The sequence below is a fragment of the Leopardus geoffroyi genome, chromosome C1, assembly GCF_018350155.1.
Source record: "Leopardus geoffroyi isolate Oge1 chromosome C1, O.geoffroyi_Oge1_pat1.0, whole genome shotgun sequence".
Classification (NCBI taxonomy): Eukaryota; Metazoa; Chordata; class Mammalia; order Carnivora; family Felidae; genus Leopardus; species Leopardus geoffroyi.
In genome coordinates this window covers 160,801,120-160,826,464 of record NC_059328.1, presented here as the reverse complement: position 1 = coordinate 160,826,464, position 25,345 = coordinate 160,801,120, and the positions used below count along the sequence as shown (strand labels likewise).

The following is a 25,345-nucleotide window of genomic DNA, read 5'->3' as shown; positions in this document are numbered from 1 at the left end:
CACCTGGGTGGCTCAGCTGGTTAAGCATTGGACTCTATTTTTTTTAAACATTTATTTTGAGAGAGAGAGTGTGCACACATGCACGTGTACAAGCACGGGAGGAACAGAGAGAGAATCCCAAGCAGGCTCCCAGCTGCCAGCGCAGAGCCAGAGAATATTGGAGTCTTGATGCCAGCTCAGATCATGATTGAGCACAATCCCCAGGATTGTGGGATCAAGCCCTGCAAAGGGCTCTGTGCTGAGCGTGGAGCCTGCTTAAGAGTCTCTGTCTCTGTCTCTCTCTCTCTCTGTCTCTCCTACCCTCCCTCTGCCCCTCTCCCCTGCTCAAGAGAACTCTCTAAAAAAAAATAATAAAAATTAAAAAATTTAAAAAACCTAAATACTAATAAATGTCCTTTAAAGAGAACCCTAATATTTTTGGAATACTAGGCAAATGTGTCATAATTACTACTTAAAAAGCTCAAACTACAGCTAAATTTATAACCACACATTTTATTTATTTATTTGTTTGTTTAAAGTAAGCTCTACACCCAGCATGGGGCTTCAACTTTCATGACCCTGAGATCAAAAGTCACATGCTCTACCAACTGAGCCAGCCAGGTGCCCCTATAAACACGTTTTTAATTAAAAAAAATTTTTTTAACATTTATTTTTGAGAGAGTGAGACAGGGCATGAGTGGGGTAGGGGCGGGGTGGGGGGGGGGGGAATACAGAATCAGAAGCAGGCTCCAGGCTCTGAGCTATCGGCACAGAGCCCGACGTAGGGCTCCAACTCACATACCACAAGATCATGACCTGAGCCTAAGTCAGCTGCCCAACCGACTGAGCCACCCAGGCACCCCTAAACACGTTTTTATTTTTATTTATTTTTTAATTTTTTTTAACATTTATTCATTTTTGAAAGAGAAAGACAGAGTGTGAATGGGGAAAGGGCAGAGAGAGAGGGAGACACAGAATTTGAAGCAGGCTCTAGGCTCCAAGCTGTCAGCACAGAGCCTGATGCAGGGTTTTGAACTCACAGACCACAAGATTATGACCCGAGTTGAAGTTGGCCGCTCAACTGACTGAGCCACCCAGGTGCCCCTAAACACATGTTTTTTTTTGTTTTTTTTTTTTTTTTTTCAACGTTTATTTATTTTTGGTACAGAGAGAGACAGAGCATGAACGGGGGAGGGGCAGAGAGAGAGGGAGACACAGAATCGGAAACAGGCTCCAGGCTCCGAGCCATCAGCCCAGAGCCCGACGCGGGGCTCGAACTCACGGACCGCGAGATCGTGACCTGGCTGAAGTCGGACGCTTAACCGACTGCGCCACCCAGGCGCCCCTAAACACATGTTTTTAAAGCAAGGTAACAACAATAAAGTTTGTAGATAAGCCTTTCTGACACTACAAAAACAGGTTGATACTGGGTCTAAATTGGTGGGGCTTTAGTAAATAAGGTTGTTGCTACTATAATCTGAAATAAAAAAAGTTAACTTCATTAGCGTAAGATGCCCCCTCTAAAGTAGTGCTTCTCAAACTTTAATGTGCACACAAACCACCTGGGGACCTTGATAAAAATGCAGGTTCTGACTCAGCAGATGTGGGATGGGGCAAGATTCTGCATTTCTAACAAGCTCCTAAGTGACGTCAATGTTACTGATCTACCGACCACACTCTGAATATTCTAGAGAACTGATGAAAATTCAAATTTATTGTTCCTAAGACCCATGAGGACAGTGTATTTTTTACTCCCTCAATCATGTTGGATGAGAAATGCTTTGTTTCTGCTGTAAAAGTTATTCACTATACTATATAAGAGTATTTAACTTAAGAAAGCATTTCAGGAACTAAAGGGTAATTCACCAGCAAGTTAGTGTGGTGTGTGATAGGAATAGAAGCTATTTTTCAAAATTGCTAACCAGTTATAATGTTTATTTATTTCATAATTGATGCCCACTGCTTGAAGATACCTCTAATCATATTAGATTCTTATATATAATAGAACCATCATATTAAATTCTTAAATATTTCTAGACTATCAAATTTTGTTCTAAATAACCTATAAAATGAATCATGTGCCAGTAATTTAATTAATTAATTTATTTATCCATGCCCAGCAGAGCCTGACAGGGGCTCAATCCCAGGACCCTGAGATCATGACCTGCACCAAAATCAAGAGTTGGACACTCAAAGGACTGAGCCACCCAGGCGCCCTAACATACTGTTTTAAATTATTATGCTGTTTTAAAATCTGAGAGCTTATATCTCCAATTTATCTCCCCCCTCCTCACCACATTCAATTTCTTCATTGTCTATTTCTTTTAAATGGATGTCAGAATTAATCTCTATTGTAATTTTTATTGGCATGATGGAAATCTATGAATTTAAGAGCTCTAAAATACGTAGGAATAAAAAAAATGCCTATAAATAGCTTCATGGAAAAAAACTATATATGAACATGAACGTGTAAGGTATGGCTCAATTTAAAAAATAACTACATTGGGGAGCCTGGGTGGCACAGTCGGTTAAGCGTCCGACTTCAGCCAGGTCACGATCTCGCGGTCCATGAGTTCGAGCCCCGCGTCGGGCTCTGGGCTGATGGCTCGGAGCCTGGAGCCTGTTTCCGATTCTGTGTCTCCCTCTCTCTCTGCCCCTCCCCCGTTCATGCTCTGTCTCTCTCTGTCCCAAAAATAAATTTAAAAAAACGTTGAAAAAAAAATTAAAAAAAAATAACTACATTGAGGTATTTATTATCCTTTAATATTCCTTAAACTATATATTCCACTCTATGTGTATTATAAGTTAATCTTTCAAAGAATGGGTTAAAAAGGGGGGGCCTGAGTAGCTCGGTCAGTTAAGCATCCGACTTTGGCTCAGGTCATGATCTTACGGTTTGTGAATTCTGAGCCCTGCATCAGGCTCTCTGCTGTAGTGTGGAGCCCGCTTTGGATCCTCTGTCCTCCCACCTCTCTGCCCCTCCCCCACTTGCATTCCCTCTCTCTCTCTCTCTCTCTCTCAAAAATAAATAAACATTCAAAGAATGGGTAAAGAAATAAAAATCCCAAATTGATGTACAGAACATGTCTATCCAGCAAAGTGACACATATTGGGAGAACAAATGAAACAATGAAAGGTAGAACTTAAGATTGGAATAGATGTTCTATAAGCTTCAGAATAATTTTTTCCCTCTAAAAACAAAAACTTAATTCCTTCATAGATTAGGGCAGTTCATAATTTATTATTTTATTTAGTCATTTCCTTTTTAAAAAATTTTTAAACATTTATTTTTTGAGAGACAGAGAGTGAGCAGGGGAGGGGCAGAGAAAGAGGGAGTCACAGATTCCAAAGCAGGCTCCAGACTCTGAGCTATCAGCACAGAGTCTGACACGGGGCTTGAATTTACAAACCGCGAGATCATGACCTGAACTGAAGTCAGATGCTTAACCAACTGAGCCACCCAGCTGTTCCCCATTTATTTTTGAGGGAGAGTGTGTGAGTGAGCGAGGGGCAGAGGGAGTAGGAGAGAGAGAAGGAGAGAGAGTGTGGAGGCCAAGTGGGGCTCAAGCTCACCTGATGTAGGGCGCAAACTCATGAACAATGAGATCATGACCTGAGACAAAATTGGATACTTAACCAACTGAGCCACCCAGGTGCCCTGGCAGTTCATAACTTTTAATTAATCAAGATAAATTGAAGATGGCATTATTTTAAATTTATTTATGTTAACATTTGGCTTGAATATGAATTTATTTCCAGAAAATAATCCTTTCTTCTTGTCTAGTTTTCACAGGTTCCAAGAGGGGTTACAAGTATAATCTCAAAAATGCCACTACATCAAGGGCTCCTTAATTTCCACTGGCTGAACTAGTCAGGCACTTATGCGAAGTACAGAGAGAAGGTTCTTTTGTAAGAATTTTAAAATAATAATGGTGTAGAGGCACATTAATTCCAAAGACTTGCCAAAAGACATCTTTTAAAACATGCACCACTGTACTGCATTTCTTTCTGTTCAGTTCCTAACTATGGAGGTATTTCCATTTTATTCAAGGGAAGCCTAACATCCAAGTGTTAATAAGTTGTCAACAATCACACAATTTCTAAAAGATAGAACAAAACTTCAAAATTGAGTTTCTAGATTCTAAATGCAATGACATAACAATGATTCGAAATTTTATATTTGCAAACCAACTAAGAATTAAAATACTCCTATGAAACCATATAAAAAAGCTTTAATGCTAAAAGCAAGCAGGTACACCAATTTTTCTTTTGTTAGCCAAATTGTTCAAATGTATCTTTTCTTCAACACCTGAAAATTATTTCTGTACTAGAGATGGGAGTTTCTTTTTATGCTTAAAAAAAAAAAATGATTCTAGTTAATATAGGTTATTTCCCCTCTTTTGGCATTGATGTGAATGAATTATCAGTGTTTAAAACTTTTAAAGTAAGGCACAAGTACTTCTAATAGCTATCCAAATAATTTCTTAGGGGGAGAGTGTGTTTAGACTGATAGGTAAACCTGAGGGGGGCCTGGGTGACTCAGTTGGTTAAGTATCCGACCAGCTCAGGTCATGATCTCACAGTTCGTGGGTTTGAGCCCGGGGTCGGACTCTATGCTAACAGCTCAGAGCCTGGAGCCTGCCAAGGATTCTGTGTCTCCCTCTCTCTGCCCCTCCCCCACTCATGCTCTGTCTCAAAAATAAGTAAAACATTAAAAAAAAAAAATTAGACTGATAGGTAAACTTGATTCCTCAAATAAAGGCAGCACAGAATTGGTGTACTTTGCTAACAATCAATAAATTACTTCATATCTCAGTAATAATTTAGTGACAATCAAAATTATAATCTTTTCATAAAACTTGAAAGTAAACATATAAATTTTACACTCCAAACTTTCCCCATTGGGCATACATTTAAAGATTAAAAAAAAAAAAAAGAAAAACTCTAAACCGTATTATTAAGCAACTTTACTTTATTCTTAAATATAATTTGACATTTAAGAATGCTGTAATAACAGCAAAGTACATAATATCACACTGCAATCACAAGCTGAAGAAAATCATCTACACACAATCAACAAAAAAATAACAGCACTTCTTCTATGCCTATAGGACATTTAACTCATTTCTAGGCTTTCTTAAAGTTTGTGGTAGGTTTCTTATCCCAAACATTGGGACTATCAACCTAAAGGAGGGGAGGGGGACCCTCAAGCTTTCTTGGTTTTCTCAGTGGGACAGAATACTGGATAACTGAACTGATTAAAGTGTACATTACTATAAATATGGTTTAAGCAAGTATCTGAAGAATTTGTAATCTGTGTGAGCTTTAGTGCAAGGATGGTGGTACTCTCATCTCAGTGGTGTTGAGAACCTAAAGAGTTTTAATAACGCTTTCGGTTGTCTTTCAGATAGAGGACTTGTTTGACAGATGAGGATACTTAATATAAAAAATCATTACCATTCTTTAAGGGTGAAAAATACTTGCTTTTATAAAGTACAGAAATTCCTATTTGGCATGAGTTGGTGACTATTTACACTTAGAATCCATCATCTCTCATGTGCTACATCTGCCTATGTAAAACATCAAATAATTATGAGACAAATAATTCAATAAATTATTTTACTTTACTAAAATAGTTTTAATGCACACAAACCTCATTTTGTGCTTCGCAGATATTCTTTTTATAAAGTGAAGGTTTGTGGCAACCCTGCATCAAGCAAGTCTACTGGCACCATTTAACAGTATTTGTTCATTTCATGTCTCTGTGTCTCATTTTGGTAATTCTTACAATATGTCAAACTTTTACATTATTATTGTATTTGTGGTGGTCATCTATATTCAGTGATCTTTGATGTTAGTATTGTTTTGGGGCTCCACAAACTGAGCCATATAAGATGGTAAACTAAACGTTGTATTTTTTTTTTTTTTATGTTTATTTATTTTAAGAGAGAGTGTGTGAAAGGGGGAAGGGCAGAGGAGAAAGGGAGACAGAGGATCCAAAGCGGGCTCTGTGCTGACAGCAAAGAGCCCGATGCGGGGTCTGAACCCATGAACCGTGAGATCATGACCTGAGCCAAAGTCAGATACCCAACTGACCAAGTCATCCAGGAGGCCCATGTTGTGTATGTTCTGGGTGTACCACTGACCAGGTATATCCCCTTGGGCCTTTCTATTCCTTGAGACACAACAATATTGAAATTAGGCCAATAGTGAAATGAACCCTACAGTGGTCTCCAAGTGTTCAAGTGAAAGGAAGAACTGCTCATCTCTCACTTTAAACCAAAGCTAGGAATGATTAAGCTTAGTAAGAAGGCATACTGAAAGCTGAGATAAGCCAAAAAGTAAGTCTCTTGTGCCAAAGAGACAAAGTTGTGAACACAAAGTTCTCGAAGGAAATTGCAAGTGCCACTCCAGTGAACACACATATGATAAGAAACCAAAACAGCATTATTGCGGATATGGAGAAAGATATAGTGGTCTCAATAGAAGATTAAACCAGCCACAACATTCCCTTAAGCCAAAACCTAATCCAAAACAAGGCCCTAACATTCCTCAATTCTCTGAAGCCAGAGAGGTGAGGAAGCTGCTGAAGAAAAACTGGAGGGGCACCTGCGTGGCTCAGTCGGTTAAACATCTGGCTTCAGCTTAGGTCATGATCTCATGATTTGTGAGTTCGAGCCCAGTGTCGGGCTCTGTGCTGACAGCTCAGAGTCTGGAGCCTGCTTCGGATTCTGTGTCTCCCTCTCTCTCTGCCCCTCCCCGGCTCACGCTCTGTCTCTCTCTCAAAAATAAATAAACATTAAAAACAAAAAACCAAAAAACCAGAAGCTAGCCAAGGTTGGTTCATGAGGTTTAAGGAAAGAAGTCATCTCCATAATATAAAAGTGCAAGGCTGAAGAAGCAAGTGCTGATGTAGAGGCTATGCAAGTCACCCGGAAGATCTAGCCAAGATAATTAATGAAAGTGGCTATACTAAACAACAGATTTTCAATATAGACAAAATAGCCTTTTTTTTTTTTAAGTCTATGTATTTATTTATTTGTTTATTTACTTACTTATTTAATCTCTACACCCAATATGGGGCTCGAAGCCACAACCTAGAGGTCAAGCGTCACATTCCCTTCTGACTTAGCCAGCCAGGAGTCCCAAAACAGCCTTCTATTGGAAGAGGAGGAGATGCTTGGCTTCAAAGCTCCAAAGGACAGGTTAAGTCCCCTGTTAGGGGCTAATGCAGCTGGTGACTAAGTTGAAATCAATGCTCAAGGATCATTCCAAATATCCTAGGGCCCTTAAGAATTATGCTAATTTTACTCTGCCTATGCTAGATCTACAGGAACAACAAAGCCTAGATGACAGCACATCAGTTTGCAACACAATTTACAGAGTATTTTAAGCCCACTGTTGAGACCTACTGCTCAGAAAAAAGGATTCCTTTTAAAATATCACTGCTCACTGACAATGCACCTGGTTACCCAAGAGCTCTGTGGAGATGTACAGTGAGATTAATGTTGTTTTCATGTCTGCTAACACAATATCCATTCTATAGCCCATGAACTCAGGAGTAATTTTGATCTTCAAGTCTTATTATTTAAGAAACACCTTTCATAGGCTATCGCTGCCATAGATAATGACTTCTCTGATAGATCTAGGCAAAGTAAACTGAAAACCTTTGGAAAGGACTCACCATTCTACGTGCCGTTAAGAACACTTGTGATTCATGGTAAAAGGCAAAATATCAACCTTAACAGGACTGTGGAAGAAGCTGATTCCACCCCACATGGATTAACTTTGAGGGATTTAAGACTTCAGTGAAGAAATAGCAAGAGAACCAGACTTAGAAGTGAGTCTGAAAATGTGACTGAATTGCCGCAATTCTCATGATAAAACTCGAACAGACGAGGAGTTGCTTCTTACGGATGAGCAAAGCAAGTAGTTTCTTCAGATGGAAACTACTCCTGATAAAGATGCTGTGAAGATTATTGAAATGACAACAAAGAATTTAGAATATTAGTTGATAAAGCAGTAGCAAAGTTTGAGAGTACTGACTCCCAATTTTGAAAAAATTTCTACTGTAGGTAATAAAATGGTATCAAATAGCATCACACGCTGTAGAGAAAGAATCAACTGATGTGACAAACTGCAGTTGTCTTACTTTAAGAAACTGCTACAACCAACCCCAGCCTTCAGCAACCAGCACCCTGATCACAGACAGCAGCCATTAACATCAAGGTAAGACACTCTACCAGCAAAAAGATAATGACTCACTGAAAGCTCAGATAATGGTTAGCATTTTTAGCAATAAAATGTTTTTAAATTAAGGTATGTACAGTTTAAAAAAAACATAATGCTATTGTACACTTAGCAAAATACAGTATAATGTAAACATAACTTTTTTATGCACTGGAAAACCATAAAATTCACTTGATTGCTTTATTGCAATATTCACTTTATTGCAGCTGTTTGGAACTAAACCTGCAGTATCTCTGAGGTGTCCCTATACTCTGATGTTGCCATGATCACATCTACTTATACTGTTCTATATGCCCAAATTTCCCATAAATTTTCTAGTGGCGCCTCAATTGGTCAAGCGTCCAACTTTGGCTCAGGTCATAATCTCACAGTTCTCAGGTTTGAGCCCTACATTGGGCTCTCTGCTGTCAGTGAGAAGCCTACTTCAGATCCTCTGCCCACCTCCCCGCCCATCTCCCACTTGCGTGCCTACTCTCTTTCTCTCTCAAAAATAAACACTTAAATTTTTTTTTTTCTAGTTGACAAACTAATGTTACTTTAAAACTCAAAACCTTTGGAAAGCACCATCTTTACCAATTATCTGATGTTTCTGAATTGATAAACATCAAAAAATAAAATGCAACTTTGAACAATTTTGGGGAAGAGAGAACAGTGCAATGTATTACAACCTATTTATAGGCAGACAGTAGTCCATAAGACAGAAAACTTTTGGATTTATCATTTATGTTCTCAGCTCCTGTATTGTACAGGCCTACAGGTATAATGTATACAACTGTAGCAACCACATGTCAGATATTATTTATAGAACAAATTGAGAAATATTCTCCCCAATCAGTTTACTGCACAGCTGCAGCTATCATAGCAAATCCCCATTCACAGAGGCTGGCATGGACAATATCTACCGTAATAATGGCTACATGATGATCAGGACAAACCTGATCTAGGAGGGGAAATTTCTGAGTTAGAGGAAAATATGGGATATGAAAAATATGGGGTGGGGGTAGGGAACAAGAAGAAAGAATATTAAAAAAAAAAAGAAGTAAACAATATTATGTTGCAGTTTCAGCTATGGTAAAGTATAGATGTTAAAAATGACAACCAAGGGCATATTTAGGAAGAAGGCAGCAAAGGCAAACATAATATATATGACAACTAGGAAACTAGAGACTCAGAAAAAAACTAACAAAATAATTTATTAAGGAAAAGTTTGGGCATTCACATTTTTAAAAGAGGGCAAACAAATGAAATAAAAAGTAACCATGAATAAACTATTCTTAGAACTAGTTTTTAAGTGAATGAAAAGAGATTTATAGCTTACACTGGAAAATTATGACACCAAGACTTCTTATAACTAATTGGAAGAATGTATTCACTTTTGTAAAAGTATAATTTAGGAAAATGATTTGAACTCTCCCATACAATGGCAATTGCTACACTTTCTTCTTTTATTTTATTACTTACTTATTTATTTATTTTTAAGTAAACTCTACCTGCAACGTGGGGCTCAAACTCACAACCCCAAGATCAAGTTGCATGCTCTACCAAATGAGCCAGCCAGGTGCCTCTCTTCTCCACTTTCAAACAATGACAAGAATACAATCTTTAAGACTCTACAAAGTCCTACCTTATATGGGCTAATTAGTCTTCTTTTAATGTCCAGTCTATAGCTTCTGTACTGTTCAGCATCACTCATGTCAGTTACCAGTAGTCGAAGAATTTCATAAACTCGTCTAGCATGTTGCTTAATGAAACAAAAGAAAAACATGAACACTTTCAAATCACAAAATAGTGACACTTTTCCAAAAGAACACAGGATATACCGAATATCTCCTATGGGCCAGAAATTGTGCTAGGTACCAGACGAAAAACAATAAAAGATAGTTTCTGTCTTCAAGGAGGTAGTAGCCTAATGAATAACACAAATGATTGAGGAGTGGTTAATTTAATGATGGAAATATGCATAGGGTATTATGGTAGTGTAGCCTGGGAATGGGATAAACGCTAGAAACAAAACCTGGGGAAACAAAACCTGCGCTGAATCTTTTTTTTCTTTTTTTTAATGTTTATTTTTGAGAGAGAGAGAGGGGGAGAGGGAGAGGGAGAGAGAGAGAGAGAGAGAGGGAGTGAGTGGGGGAGGGGCAGAAAGGGGGGAGACACAAAATCTGAAGCAGGCTCCAGGCTCTGAGCTGTCAGCACAGCCAAAGTTGAATGCTTATCTGACTGAGCCACCCAGGAGCCCCAAAACCTGAGCTAAATTTTCAAGGGAAGGGACCATGCCATTCTAGAAAGAAGGGAGGGCTCTGTGTGTATACAAGTGCACACATGCAACACACATGCAGGACTGAAGCAGCCTGACGTTGCTGGAGCACAAAATGAAAAGCAGTGAGTAGAAGTAAAGTGAGGATACAGCAGAAGTGTTTACATAGAGGCTTACACACTGTGTTTTTATCACTGGGCTTTTACACACTGGCTTTTATCTAGCAGGTGACAGATTTTAAATGGCACGAACAAAGTGCACAAATATGAGTTTTAAGAAAAGTATTCTCTCAGCTACATAGAAATGGTAGCAAAAAGGGTAGGAAGACCAATTAGGAAGCTGAGCTATTAAATCAGGCAAAAATGATGAAGGCATGAACTAAGACAGCACAAGTAAGAATACTACAGGAACAAAGATTCTAGAAGAAGAGGAAAGACTGGGTGTGGAGAAGCATGTGGGATGATAGAGTTTTCACAGCCTAGGAGAGAGTCAGGAGGCAGCAGAACATATAAACCTAAAGAAAATTCTAGTTTAAAAGAGTGAGGATTTAAGCAATATCAGTACACAGGCAAGAGTTAAAACCGTGATTGGTTAGGAAAGCATAAACAGTGAAGAGGGAGATGTCAGAACCCTGTACTACAGTGACAATTAAAGGGCAGGGAGAAGACAAAAACAAAGAAATATTAGGAAAATCAAGCTTTTGATACCAAAAGTAGTTTTGGTATCACTGAAGCCAAAAGAGTAGCCCATAGTTTTTCTGTTTCTGTTGTTTCACATCTATTTATTGAAGACAGGGGAGGGGTCAAGTATAGGTAGATTGGGAAGATGATGTCTGAACATTCCGGAAGGGACACCTGAGCTGAGCCTGAAAAATGAGTAATATCTGGCAAGGCAAAGATGGAGGAACAAGAAAAGGGGGTATCAAGGGCAAAGGGAATAGTTAAACAGACTTCAAAAGAAGAAAGATGTAGCACAGTTGGGAAATAGCAAGAGGTTTAATAATGCCACAGCTTGCAGGAAAGTGGTAGGAAAATGAGTCTACCACGGTTGGCAGGGTCCACATTATGACTGGCTCTATGTGCCATACTAAGTTTTGAATTCTTTTTCTTAAAGGAAAAAAGGTGTTTGTATTCTCTTTTAAAAGCTGAGCTATTGAATAAACTCTCTAAAGGTTTAATACAGTCTGGACATACCAAATATTTCTAAAATATTTATTTATCTTAAAACTAGGAAGCCACTAAAGTGTTTTAAGGTAGGAGAAAATGGAAAGTTTCAGTTCAAATTAAGCTGTTGAAGATCAGTGATCAGGAACCTTTTTATATACAGTGTTGGAGTTCAGAAGGAAAATCTACATTGGAGAGTTAGATGAGATCTCCCAAGTCAACAATATCACATACTAGTCCTTATTGGAATACTCTTCATCTCCCATACCTTCATAATCCAAATCCTACCCATTCTTCAAAGCTTAGATCAGATGCACCTCCCTCCCATGAAAAACTCTGACTCCCCTGCATACATAAATATAAGAAACTAAACTCCCTCCTCTGAACTCCCAGATTATTTCTTCTGTACCTATTTTAGGATATTTACTACTTTAAAATTCAAATATACAGATGTACATAAAGTAAAAGTTAAGTGTTTTACTCCAGCCCTTCCCCCCACCAATACCGTCTCCAGAAGTATTAACTATTTTATCATTTGAAATATTTTCTTAAAAAGCAAACGTAAGATCATACTATCCATTCTTTTCTGCTTGTTACACTTAATAAGCCATAAAATCAACTATCTTCCCATTCTATTCATGAGGAAATTAAATTGCCCTAAGTCACAGAACAAGTGCTATACCCAGATCTGAACCAGGCAATCTGGCTTCAGAGCCTATACTCTCAACCACTGCTACTTCCCACACATGTATTCTTAATGCATTTGCAACGTTTAAGTTGTACTTAAAAAAGAAAGAAAACTTCCAAACTGAAATGTTTTCCTTCTACAGAATAAAAATACCTTATTTATTTTGAACTTCTGTTGTGCCTCTATTGCCATCTCTTCATTGAATCCTTGCATCAACTTTTCCCGGGAAAAACAGGGCAAATCTTGACAGAGCTTCACAAGCACAAAGTCTCTTAATTTCACGTAACTTTTGGATGGATCTTCCGCTAAAGAAAAGGCAGAATAATATTTCTCTTATCCAACATAATTCCTTCATCATTTGAGATCTCAATATACATGTTAGGCTAGAAAAAGGAAATATTATTAAAATAATTTTACAAGACAAAAGTTATAATGAGAAAGGATTATTCCTTTTTAATCAAACAATGGCACTATTATCTTTGCTAAATAAAATTACATAGTATTTGTGAAATTAGAGCTACTCCTTTCAGATGTAGACATTTTCATGGGTGCTATCCTATGCATCTTAGTTTTATTAAAAAAAATTTTTTTTAATGTTTATTAATTTTTGAGAGAGAGAGAGAGAGAGACAGAGAGAGAGAGAGAGAGAGAGAGAGAGAAAGACAGAGTGCGAACGGGTGAGGGGCAGAGAGAGAGGGAGACACAGAATCCCAAGCAGGCTCCAGGCTCTGAGCTGACAGCACAGAGCCCAACGCAGGGCTCGAACCCACCAACCGAGCGTTGAGATAATGATCTGAGTCGAAGTCAGACACTTAACTGACTGAGCCACCCAGGCGCCCCAATTTTATTTTCAATTAAAGTAGCTGTATAAACAAGAGATTCAAGTTTGGATAATCAATTCCAAAAGCAAGTATTCAGTGATATCTAAAGCTTCTAAAGCTCAATTATAACTCCCCTACCCTAAACCAATAACCTTTACAGTCTGCCATACTTCTTTCCCCTAATTTAAAAAAAATTCTTGCTTCCACAAAAGCAAACATATATATATTTTAAGAATAAAATGACAATATGATTTTGATCCTTTCTTCACTGCATCTGAATAGCATAGATCTTCCTTTGTTTGTCTATCTACATTAGACTAAGTAGTTGACAAGGAAAATAGCAAAACATGATGGGTAGAAAGAAGACTACACAAAGAAAATCAGTTTGAGTCCCAGTTCTGTCATTCATAGATACAGGACCATAGGCAAGTCACCTCACTTCTCTGAGCTCTTGTTTTCTGATCAGTAAATGGCTTGAAACAAAGAATACCAAATTCTGAGCTAGTTCATGGATCATAAGACTTAATATTGTTACAGTAACAATACTCTACAAATCATTCAAAGCAATCCCTATCAAAATCCCAGCTAGCCTTTTTAGTTGCAGAAATTAAGTTTATCCTAAAATTCATACAGTTATGGAAGGAACCCAGAGTAGCCCAAACGATCATGAAAAAGAACAAATGTTAGAAGACTCACACTTCCTGATTTCAAAAATTACTACAAAGCTACAGTGATCAAGACAGCACGGTACTGGCATAAGAACAGATCAATGGAACTGGATTGAGAGTTAAAAAGAAACCTCTACATTTATGATCAATTAATTTTTTTTTTTTTTTTTTTTTTTTTTGGTCAACTGACTTTTGAGAAGTGTTCCCAAACCAATCAGTGAGGGAAAGAATGATCTTTTAACAAATGGTACTTGGACAACGGGATCTCCACAAGCCAAAGAATGAAGATGGACCCCTTTCCTCACCATACACAAAAATAAATCAAAATCAACCATATACCTAAATGTAAGAGGCAAAACTAGGGGTGCCTGGGTGGCTCAGTTGGTTAAGCATCCGACTCTTGATACTGGCTCAGGTCTTGATCTCATAGTCATGAGATGGAGCCCCAAGCCCCATGTCGGGCTCTGCACTAAGCATGGAGCCTGCTTGGGATTCTCTCTTCTCCTCTCTCTCTCACTCAAAATAAATAAACTTAAAAAAAAAAAAAAGAAGGATTAAAACTATAAAATTCTTAGAATAAAACATAGGAATAAATCTTCATGACTTTTGCTTAGGCAATGGTTTCTCAGAACCAAAAGCACAAATAACAACAAAAAAGATAAATTGGGCTATATCAAAATTTAAAACTTTTGTGCTCAAATGATACCATTAAGAAAATGAAAAGACAACCTACAGAATGGGAGCAAATATTTCCAAGTTACATATATGGTAAGAGACTTGCACCCAGATTTTATATATAAAAATGTTTTACAATTCAATAAGAAAAAGAGAACTCAATTAAAAATTAGGCAAAGGTGCTTCAGATTCTGTGTCTCCCTCTCTCTCTACCCCTCCTCTGGCTCAAGCTCTGTCTCAAAAATAAACAAACATTAAAAAATTTCTTTAAAAATCAGGCAAAGGATCTAAACACACATTTCTCAAGAAGATCTACAAAGGGACAATAACCACATGAAAAGATGCTCAATCAAAATCATTAGCCACAAGAAAATGCACATCAAAACCACAATGAAATACCATTCCACGTCCACTAGAATGACTAGAATAAAAAAGACAATAAGAAATATTGATGAAGGTGTGGAGAAATTGAAACCTTCATTCTACTGGTGGAAATGTAAAATGGTACAGCCACTTTGGAAAATAATCTGGTGGTTCCTCAAGAGGTAAAACACAGTTACCAGGTTTTTGACCATTTCTACACCTAGGTATGTACCCAAGAGATATGAAACATAGGTCCACCGAAAAACTTCTAAACAAATATTCACAGTAGCACTATTCATAAGAGGCAAAAAGTAAACAACCCAAATGTACATCAATTGATAAATGGATAAATAAAATTTGGTATATCCACACAATGGAACATTCTTTGGCAATAAAAAGAAATGAAGTACTAACCTATGCTATAATAAGGATGAACCTTGAAAACACATCAAGTGAAAGAAGCATCGTATTATTATATGACTTCAATGTCAAGAATAGGCAAATCTCTAGACTAAAATAGATTAGTGGTTGCCTAGAGCTGGAGGGGTATAGGTGGTAGGGGGTGAATGAGGAAAGGAGTGACTGCTAATGAGTAGTGGGCTTCTATTTTGGGAGAATGGAACATTCCAAAATTAGATTATGGTAATGGCTGCACTATAAATATCACTTAAAAACTGTACACTTTAAGTGAATTGCAGAATATGTTAACTATATCTCAATAAAGCTGTTTATAAAAAAAAAAAGTCTGAGCAAGGGGTAATGTTTTATGATTCTGAGTCACTATCCAATCCTCCATTCATTCAATCCATATGAACTAAACACCTTCTTAATGTTTCCGTGTGACATTAACATCGTATCCATGTAATCATTAATTAAATATTATATGACAATGGCTTAAAAATGGTAAGTGAAATTCTGTCACTGTATCAGTTTGGTATGAAATTATGGTCTATTAGGAATGTACACAGATGATGAAATCAACAGTGAACAAAACAACTGAAGTACAGACTGTCAAAAGCCAGAGGCAAAAAGAAAATCCTGAAAGCAATAAGAGGAAAACGACTCATCAGAAACCATAGACGGCCGGAAGTCAGTGGGGTGATACATGCAAAGTACTGAAAGAAAAATAACTGTTAAAGAATTCTATATCCAGCAATATCCTTCAAAATGAAGTTGAAATAAAGATATTCTCAGAAAAGGAAAGAGAAAGTGTTGCTAACAGACCGTACAAGAAATACTAAAAAAAAATTCTTTAGATTAAAAGAACATGATACGTCAAATCTATATGAAGAAAAGAACCCTGTTAAATTATGAAATATAAAAGTTGGTATAATTTTTTTCTCTTTTCTCCTCTCAACTGGTTTAAAAAAAAATTACATGAAAAAATAATTATAAAACCAACGTTTGGTTTCTAATGTACAAGGATGTAATATATATGTCAATGGGGTGCCTGGGTGGCTCAGTTGGTTAAGCATCTGACTCTTAAAATCTTGGCTCAGGTCATGATCTCACAGTTCTTGAGTTTGAGCCCCACACTGGGCTCTGCACTGATGGTGAGGAACCTGCTTGGGATTCTCTCTCCTTCTCTCTGCCCCTCCCCCGCTTGTGGGCGGGCACTCTCACCTCTCTCTCAAAATAAACATAAACAAAAAGGTAGCAAAAAAGAAACAAAAGAAGAACAACAAAAAGCAACATTTAGAAAACAAGTAGCAAATGGAAGGCATAATTCTAACCACAGCAATAATTACATTAAATGTAGATACATTAAACATTCCAATAACGAAGCAGAGATTGTCAGACTGGATAAAAAAAGATCCAACGATATACTATCTACAACAGAAACATTTTGGATTCGAAAGCTGAAAGTCAAAGGATGAGTTTAAGCATTACTAAAAAAACAATTGGGAAAAAACAGTTTAAGACAAAAAAAAAATGAGAAAAAAGGGCACATTTTATAATGACAAATTAATTCATGAAGATGTTAACAATTATAAACACATAGACAACAACAGAGGCCCAAAATACATAAAATAAAAGCTGACAGAATTAAGGAAGAAATAGATAATTCAATAAAAATAGTTGGAAATTTCAATACTACCCAATAACGGACAGAACAACTAGACAGAAAATCAGCAAATATAGAGAAGGCGTGAAGAACTCTATCAACTAACTTGACCTATCTGGTAGTTAGGTATCATTTCACCCAACAACAGCAGAATACGCATTCCTTTCAAGCACACATGGAACATTCTCCAGCAAGACCACATGTTGGGCAAAAAATTAGTAAACAATGGCCCATGGACCAAATCTCACCATGGTTACAGAGAACATACATGGCTTGCAAAACATAAGGTATTTATTGCTTCACATTTTAAAGAAAGAGTTTAGGGACCCTAAGGTAAAGTATAAATTAAAATTCAATAAATGAAAAAGAACTGAAGTTACAAAGTATGTTCTCTAACAACAACAGAATTAGATATCAACAACAGAAGGAAATTTGGGAATCTACGATATTTAGAAATTAAACATACTTCTGAATAACCCATGGACCAAAATGCTATTGGAAGAGATTTTGAACTGGACGCCTGGCTGGCTCAGTAGGTAAACCATGCGACTCTTGATCTCAGGGTTATGAGTTCAAGCCCCACAATAGGTATAGAGTTTACTTAAAAAAAAAAAAAGAAAAAGATGGGGCGCCTGGGGGGCTCAGTTTGGCTGAGGTCATGATCTTGTGGTTCACAAGTTTGAGCCCCACGTTGGGTTCTGTGCTGACAGCTCAGAGCCTGGAGCCTGCTTCAGATTTTGTGTCTCCCTCTCTCTCTGCCCCTCCCGTCCTCATGCTGCCTCTCTCTCTCAAAAAATTAAAAAAAAAAAAAAAAAATTAAAAAACAGGTATTTTGAACTGAATAAAAGCGTAACTTATGAAAATACATGTTGTATATAAATATGAAAGTACTTATATATTTAAACTTCTGCATTAGAAAAGACATCAAATCAAATAAAAAACCTAAGTTTCAGTCTTCATTAGAATAAGAGCAAATTGAACCCAAATAAGAAGAAAATAATAAAAGTTAATGTGGAAATCAAGTAAGTAGAAAACAGAAATAGAAATTTCTATGAAAACACAAGGGATCCTATATAACTGAAACAATTTTGAAAAAGAACATGACTAGAGAAATTTCACTTTCTGATTTCAAAACTCAATATAAAGGCTGAGGTACTGCTGTTGCTGGAGCCATGATACTTAAGAGAGAAAGGGAGGCCACAAAGGCCTAGCCAGCAGTACATGAGCCCCAAGGAGAATGATGCACATCTTTAGGCTGGAAAGCAAAAGGCCAGAGAAGAGGAGAAGCAAGATAAGAAGGTGATGAGGCTGCAGGTGACTCCAAAAAGAAGAAGAAATCTCTAGCCTCAGAAGAGAGTAAGGATGATGAAGATGACCACCAGCAAAGGTGTGGAAGGGCTCATCAACATCAAGAACCACAACTGGGTGGCACAGATAATTAGAAAGGTCACACAAGTGTATCTGGACAAGCCCAAGGAGCTTTCAAGGAAAGAAAAAGAAGACAGGGAGAAAGCAAAAAAGCATCACATTAAAATGCATTTATTGGGACGACAGACTAGGCCAAGGCTGACCTCACCTGGCCAGAGATCAATCAGAAAGAGCAGAAAGGAGTGCAGCAGGTCACCAGGAAGAAAGAAGAGGCAAGAAAAGCAAAAGAGGATGCAACTTTATCAGGAAAACAAATGCAATCCCTTACCCTAATAAGTAAGCAAGGCCTGTTGGAGGAAATACCAGGCAACTGGGCCCTTTTGCCAGGACATCTGCTATGTCTTGCCCACTCTATGCCCTGGCACCACTGAAGCAGCCCCTCAGAAGTAGGAGTCTCCCTATGGCCTGGATCCTCCTCTTCATCGTCTTAACACATAAATAATTGGGGGAAAAGGCGAGCTGGGGGGCTGGCTGGAGGGGGAACAGCTGCTATCCTTGAGACAAAAAGATGAGGACTGTGTTTCCTATGTAACCATTAGAGTGGTTCTGTTTTAAGAATTTAAACCTCTGTTGGGGGGTAGAAGGAATGTATAGGAGATGGGTTAAGAAGTTTTCATTTGTTAGGTAGATTGCACCTTATGGGGCAGTTGTGCTGGGGTCAGCTACTAATAAACTTGCAACACCAGCCCCAGACTGTGTTGACTGGGGGCTCACTCACAGAGGCTATACTCCAGGTCCTTAAAGGTCATGGTTGTCCCCAGCCAGTCCCCTCTAATTGAGGCTTCCTCTCTCTGCCCTTCCCTACCCCATTCCTAGCTACCTGGGCAGGGCTAGTATCCATTTTTAACCCTACTCATTGATCATTTCAAGAAACTTCTGCAGCACCCAGGAAAACCACACTCCACAAACTCAATGTACATATTTGGTGGATTAAATTTCACATAATAAAAAAAAAAACAAACTCAACATAAAGCTATAGTAAACTAATCAAGATAGTATGATACTGGCATAAGGACAGACATACATTGACTCTCAGAATCTAGAAATAACTCTTCCCATTTATGATCAACTGATTTTCAACATAGGTACCAAGGCAATTCAATGGAGGGGAAAAAAACAGTCTTTTTAACAAATGGCACTGCATCAACTGGATAGCCATATGTAAAAGGATGAATTTAGAAACTTATATAATATACAAAAATTAACTCAAAATGGATCACAGACCTCATTTAAGAGACTGGGAACAGGGACTGACTGCAAATGGACATGTGGGGTCTTTTAACTGTGATAGAAATATTCTAAAACAGGACTGTGGTGATGGCTGTAAAAGTAGGCAGATACACTAAAACTCACTGAACTGTATGCCTAAAATGGGTGAATTTTATGGTATGCAAATCATACCTCAATAAAATTGCTTTAATTAAACCTCTACTAAATGACATACTCTCAAGCAAGCATCTCTTTAAAAAATTTCAGTACTAACAGATGAGGTTCAAACTTATTTAATGTCAATTTTTTCAAGTCTACCTCTTCTAATCTGTTTAGAAAAACACTGTTTTTGCTAATATTAATTCAAAATAAAATTTAGTATGAGTGACAGCTTAAGTAACCTCTATAACCTCAGAATATTAGGAAAAAACATAGAGAATAGAATTACAGTTGAGAAAAATCTAAAAACTCATACCACATTCCTATCAGAAATTACATAGAAAATAGAATTACAGAATTCTATTTTCCTCAGAAATTTCCTCAGAATTCTATTTCCTCAGAATATTAGGAAAAAACATAGAAAATAGAATTACAGTTGAGAAAAATCTAAAAACTCATACTACATTCTCCTATCAGAAATTTTCTTGTAATTCAGAAAAACATACAAAAAATTTCCATTTAGTTTTACATAAGCTGTGATAGACTGACAATATAAGGAGGCAAGTCACCATTTCAATCTGTAAGAACTTTAACCAAAAATGTCAGACTGAAAATGAACTTAAAATGGTGACACTCAGTAATCTGTGACATCTTTCAATTCCTTTGTTTCTCTGCTACAAAGAAAAGCAACACATTTAAAAGATGAAATTTGCTTGAGTTTAAATCTACAGTCACGTTCAAAATCAAAAATTGAGTTTTTTCCAAATTAAATACATTATCTAACAACATAAGTGCTCTTCTATCATTTTTTAAAAATCTCTCCAGGGGTGCCTGGGTGGCTCAGTCGGTTAAGCTTCTGACTTGGGCACAGGTCATGATTTCACTGTTTGTGAGTTTGAGCCGTGAGTTTGAGCCCTGCGCCCTGACAGCTCAGAGCCTGGAGCTTGCTTTGGATTCTGTGTCTCCCTCTCTCTCTCTGCCCCTCCTCCGCTCATGCTCTGTCTCTCCTTCAAAAATAAACGTTAAAAAAAAAAATTTAAAAAGAAAAATTTTCCAGGGGCGCCTGGATGGCTCAGTCAGTTGAGCATCCAACTTTGTCTCAGGTCATGACTCACAGTTTGTGGGTTTGGGCCCTGTGTTGGGGTCTGTGCTGACAGCTCAGAGCTCTAAGCCTGCTTCGGATTCTCTGTCTCCCTCTTTCTGCCCCGTGTGTGTGTACTCTCTCTCAAAAATAAACATTAAAAAAATAATAATAAAATAAAAACCTCTCCATATTAATATGTTATATTAGAGATAAAAAACCATATGAAATCAGATAACACAAATCACCTAAGTATAAAAATTTTACAGATAATATTCTAAAATATTCTATTCCAGTACTATAAAGGGACATTTAAAGGACAGTTATAATTAGCTCTTAATACACTACTGATAGATTAGTAATACTGATACATATTCCAGCCCAAGATCAATTTCTTTTTTTTTTTTTAATTTTTTTTTAATGTTTATTTATTTTTGAGACAGAGAGAGACAGAGCATGAACGGGGGAGGGGCAGAGAGAGAGAGGGAGGCACAGAATTGGAAGCAGGCTCCAGGCTCCGAGCCATCAGCCCAGAGCCCGACGCGGGGTTCAAACTCACGGACCGCGAGATAGTGACCTGAGCTGAAGTCAGACGCTTCACCGACTGAGCCACCCAGGCGCCCCTGCAAGATCAATTTCTATTGCTAAATTCAATTCTCTTCAGAACTTTAGAAGAAATAAATCACTGATTATATTTATAAGGTCATACAACTGAGGTGTATTCAAATGCTTTATATCTTAAGATAGTGACATCCTGAATAGGAAGGTGCAGATGATATAAAGAACTATCTTCCAATATTTTGCTTTAAAATTAAGTGCTAAAAAAAAGAAAATGAGTGGCAATTATACCACAACCACCTGTCTATCCTGTAACATAGGCCCATCAATGTTAACTTAATTATTACCATATCAGACTGTAAATCAAGTAAGCAAAAGGCCATCTCAATATAAAGAATATTCAGGGTTGCAAAGGAAGATCAAGAACCTACTAAAGATCAACAAAGGTAAAAATATATATACAAAATAATGGAGAAACAGGCAACTAAAATGACTAAAAAGTGGAAAATTATGTTTTCTTTTTTAAAAAAGACTGGGTATGGAAATCTAAAAGAAATGTCTTAACGAGAACACCTGATAAGGCATTTTTAGTAATTTATAATGCTGAGAACTGTTAACGCTGAAAATAAAAGCTGATACCTAGTTTTCAAATTCAGAAGTCCTTTAGCACGTTTAGCCTTTTCTCTCTGGAGACTTCAGTTTGCAATGAATAAAGGCTACACTATTGATGACTCTTCACTGAGATTTAAGAAATAAAATTCTTTATCTGCTAATTGGTGCTAAGTATCAAGGACTTTATTGGTTGGAGTAGACAGAAGAAAATGGTTAAGAGGCTTCATAGAAACAACCCCTGCTGGCACATTACCCACTAGAGAAGACAAAGACTACTTATGTGAACTCTAAGTCTCCAGATTAAAATCACGAAAAAAGTCCCTTCGTTTAGCACCAAGTCTAAGCTCTATAGAGTAAACAGAAGCCAAATAATTTTCAGCTTATTTAATAAGTGTCATCATTTTTATTGTCCCTATAATTTTTCACTTAGCCAGTGAAGGTATCACTTAAACAATTTATAACTTTTGATACAAAATAACTTAAGCAGTTACTTCTTTATCTTCCAAATTTCTAACCCATTTCACAGTAGCACAAAAGTCAGATGAAAAGATAATTTAAATATGGAACTCCCTTTTAAAAGCAAATGCTTTCCCTCTAGTTTTGTATTAATCTACAGGATCAATTCAGAATCTGTTTTGCAGTAACTTTAATTTTGTTTACTCTGGACAAGTGAAACCCCTACATTACATGAAAGACTACTAATCTGCCTATTAGCCTCTGTGTGTGTGTGTGTGTGTGTGTGTGTGTGTGTGTGTGTGTATATATATTTTTTTTTTTTTCCCCCAAAAGCCTACTTATATTTTTCTTAGTCCCACATCCAGTACTTTTTTTTTTTTTTGGTATCTTTAAACAAATTGATAAAATTCCAAAACAGGGTTTTTTTAAAAAAACTAACATTTTAGTATGTGTTAGGTACTACAGCTTCAAAAACAAAAATGTACTCCAACTAGTATAGAATTAATAAAATGTAAGACCTAATTTGGATGTGAATATCCGATATAGTATTTTTCATGAAAAAAAAGGGGGGGGGGTGACTTTCAGTTTAATCAGCAACTGTATGAGTAACAAATCTGAAACAGTGTTACTCAGGGAGAAGAAAATAACAATAACATAAATGTTCCAGCCACTCAGTTCTTTGGTAGTTCACATGTTACACACTATCATCTGTAACCCCATCTAATGATGACTCTGGCTAATTCATAATGAAAGATGTATCCAAAACAAATAGGCCTGCATTTTGCCTTATAAACAACTGTTGTGAAGGTGTGCATCTTAGGGATATAAAACACATGTTTTAAGAAATGTGTATTCTCTGGGCTCCTGGGTGGCTCAGTCGGTTGGGCATCCAACTTTAGCTCAGATCATGATCTTGTGGTTCATGGGTTCGAGCCCTGTGTTGGGCTCTGTGCTAACAGCTCGGAGCCTGGAACCTGCTTCATGGATTCTGTGTCTCCCTCTCTCTCTGCCCTTCCCCCACTCTTACTCGGTCTCTCTCTAAAATAAATAAAACATTAAAAAAAATTTTTTTTAAATGTGTATTCTAGGGGTGCCTGGATGGCTCAGTTGGTTAACTGTCTGACTTCATTCGGCTCAGGCCATGATCTCATGGTTCATGAGTTTGAGCCCTGCATAGGGCTCACTTCTGTTAATGCAGAGCCAGCTTCAGATCTTCTGTCCTCCCCCAGCCCCTTCACTCTCATGCTCTCTCTCAAAAATAAACATTAAAAAAAAAAGTGTATTCTATTCAGGAACGATTTGCCTAGGTTTTTCTTTCTTCGTGAGGCTCAGAATATTCTTTCTCTACATGAAAATTAGAGCAAGGCCTGTGAGCAATGCAATGGTTGGGCAAATGAACTGAACAACTAAAATCATACCACACTTACAAAGTACCTATGCCTGACCACAATTTCCCAATATATATTCAGTTCATTATCTTCAAGTTGTTCAATTCATAAAGCACTTTATTTAGATATATAATCCAATCCCACCAAAGGTGTATAATTTAAAATGTAACCATAAGCCATCTTCACACAGTTCCAAAAAGACCCCAAGAGAATGCTGCTATTTAAAACAGAATAGTTGGGGCGCCTGGGTGGCTCAGTCGGTTGGGCGTCCGACTTCGGCTCAGGTCACGATCTCGCGGTCCTTGAGTTTGAGACCCGCGTCGGGCTCTGTGCTGACAGCTCAGATCCTGGAGCCTATTTCGGATTCTGTGTCTCCCTTTCTCTCTGACCTTCCCCCATTCATGCTCTGTCTCTCTCTGTCTCAAAAATGAATAAACGTTAAAATAACTAACTAACTAACTAACTAAATAAATAAAACAGAATAGTTATTTTTGTGATGCCTGGGTGGCTCAGCCGGTTGAGCATCCGACTTCAACTCAGGTCATGATCTTATGGTTTGTGGGCTCGAGCCCTATGTCGGGCTTTGCACTGACAGAATGGATCCTGCTTTGGATTCTCTGTCTCCCTCCCCACCCCCCCCAAAATAAATAAGCATTAAAAACAATTTTAAAAAACCAGAATAGTTATTTTTTGACGAAAATAAAATTAATCAGTAAAGAACAGATTCTTTAAGAAAGGCTCTTTCAGTAACAAATCAAATTTCACATACCTGTAATATCAAGAACAGAAGGAGATGCAATGTAGTATCTATGAACTGTTTCAAGAAGTTGAGCACCATGGCCTTGACCTTGAAATGGAGTCAGTATCAGCATCTGACTACAGTAAAGAAATGATTTTAAAATTAAAATATCATAACATGATCCGTTTAAGAATTGCAAATCACTATAGCATTAAGAACATTTTAAAGTTAGTGTGGTTTTTTTCAATCAACCTTCCAGAAATCCAAAAATTATCAAGATACGCAAAATTGGTTTAATCTTCCACACTGTTTCAAAGGGAACAATGAAATAAATCAGTACATAGCCAATGAATAATGGCGATTTTTTTAAACAAATCAACACTATTATAACAAGTATTGGAAACTTCAGCAGTTCCTTCTTCTGAAATAAAAGACAAGGCACGTGTTATACCGCCAATTACCTTACACGTGGCCGGGTTTTGTCTGGGTACACATAGTAATTATAGACTGTCATGTAGCCTACGGTCGCAAAGAGCGTAGCTCCATCCTTATTATACTTCTCAAATCTGCAGATAAAACAGAAAGCCAAGCAGGTCAATTACAGTCGCGCTCCCATGCAGTGTCCATTTTCTTTCCCATTCTCCGACTGAATTTTCAGTGTCAGCAAGCTACTCTGTGAGGGCCCAATGGGTACACCTGCTATGTTCTGAATGTACAATTCACTTAATTGGTGTGCAGCAACTTGGATAAATCAGACCTCTTTACATCACTTCAGTGCACTTGCCT

The 25,345-nt window shown here is 37.4% G+C and overlaps 2 protein-coding genes and 1 pseudogene across 2 annotated transcripts in view; 2 read left to right on the top strand and 1 right to left on the bottom strand.

The window, feature by feature from the left end:
* SLC25A12 (solute carrier family 25 member 12) overlaps nt 1-25,345 on the top strand; it is a 207,081-nt gene that overhangs the window by 23,381 nt on the left and 158,355 nt on the right. The window lies entirely within an intron of this gene.
* Nucleotides 1-25,345, bottom strand: part of HAT1 (histone acetyltransferase 1) — a 59,252-nt gene that overhangs the window by 2,330 nt on the left and 31,577 nt on the right. The window contains exons 7-10 of the mRNA XM_045480201.1: nt 25,021-25,125; nt 24,590-24,696; nt 12,491-12,642; nt 9,854-9,970 (exon numbers count right to left, since the gene is read on the bottom strand). Coding sequence (XP_045336157.1) covers nt 9,854-9,970; nt 12,491-12,642; nt 24,590-24,696; nt 25,021-25,125 — 481 coding nt within the window. The remainder of the gene's footprint in view (nt 1-9,853; nt 9,971-12,490; nt 12,643-24,589; nt 24,697-25,020; nt 25,126-25,345) is intronic.
* Nucleotides 14,919-18,728, top strand: LOC123599767 (annotated as a pseudogene).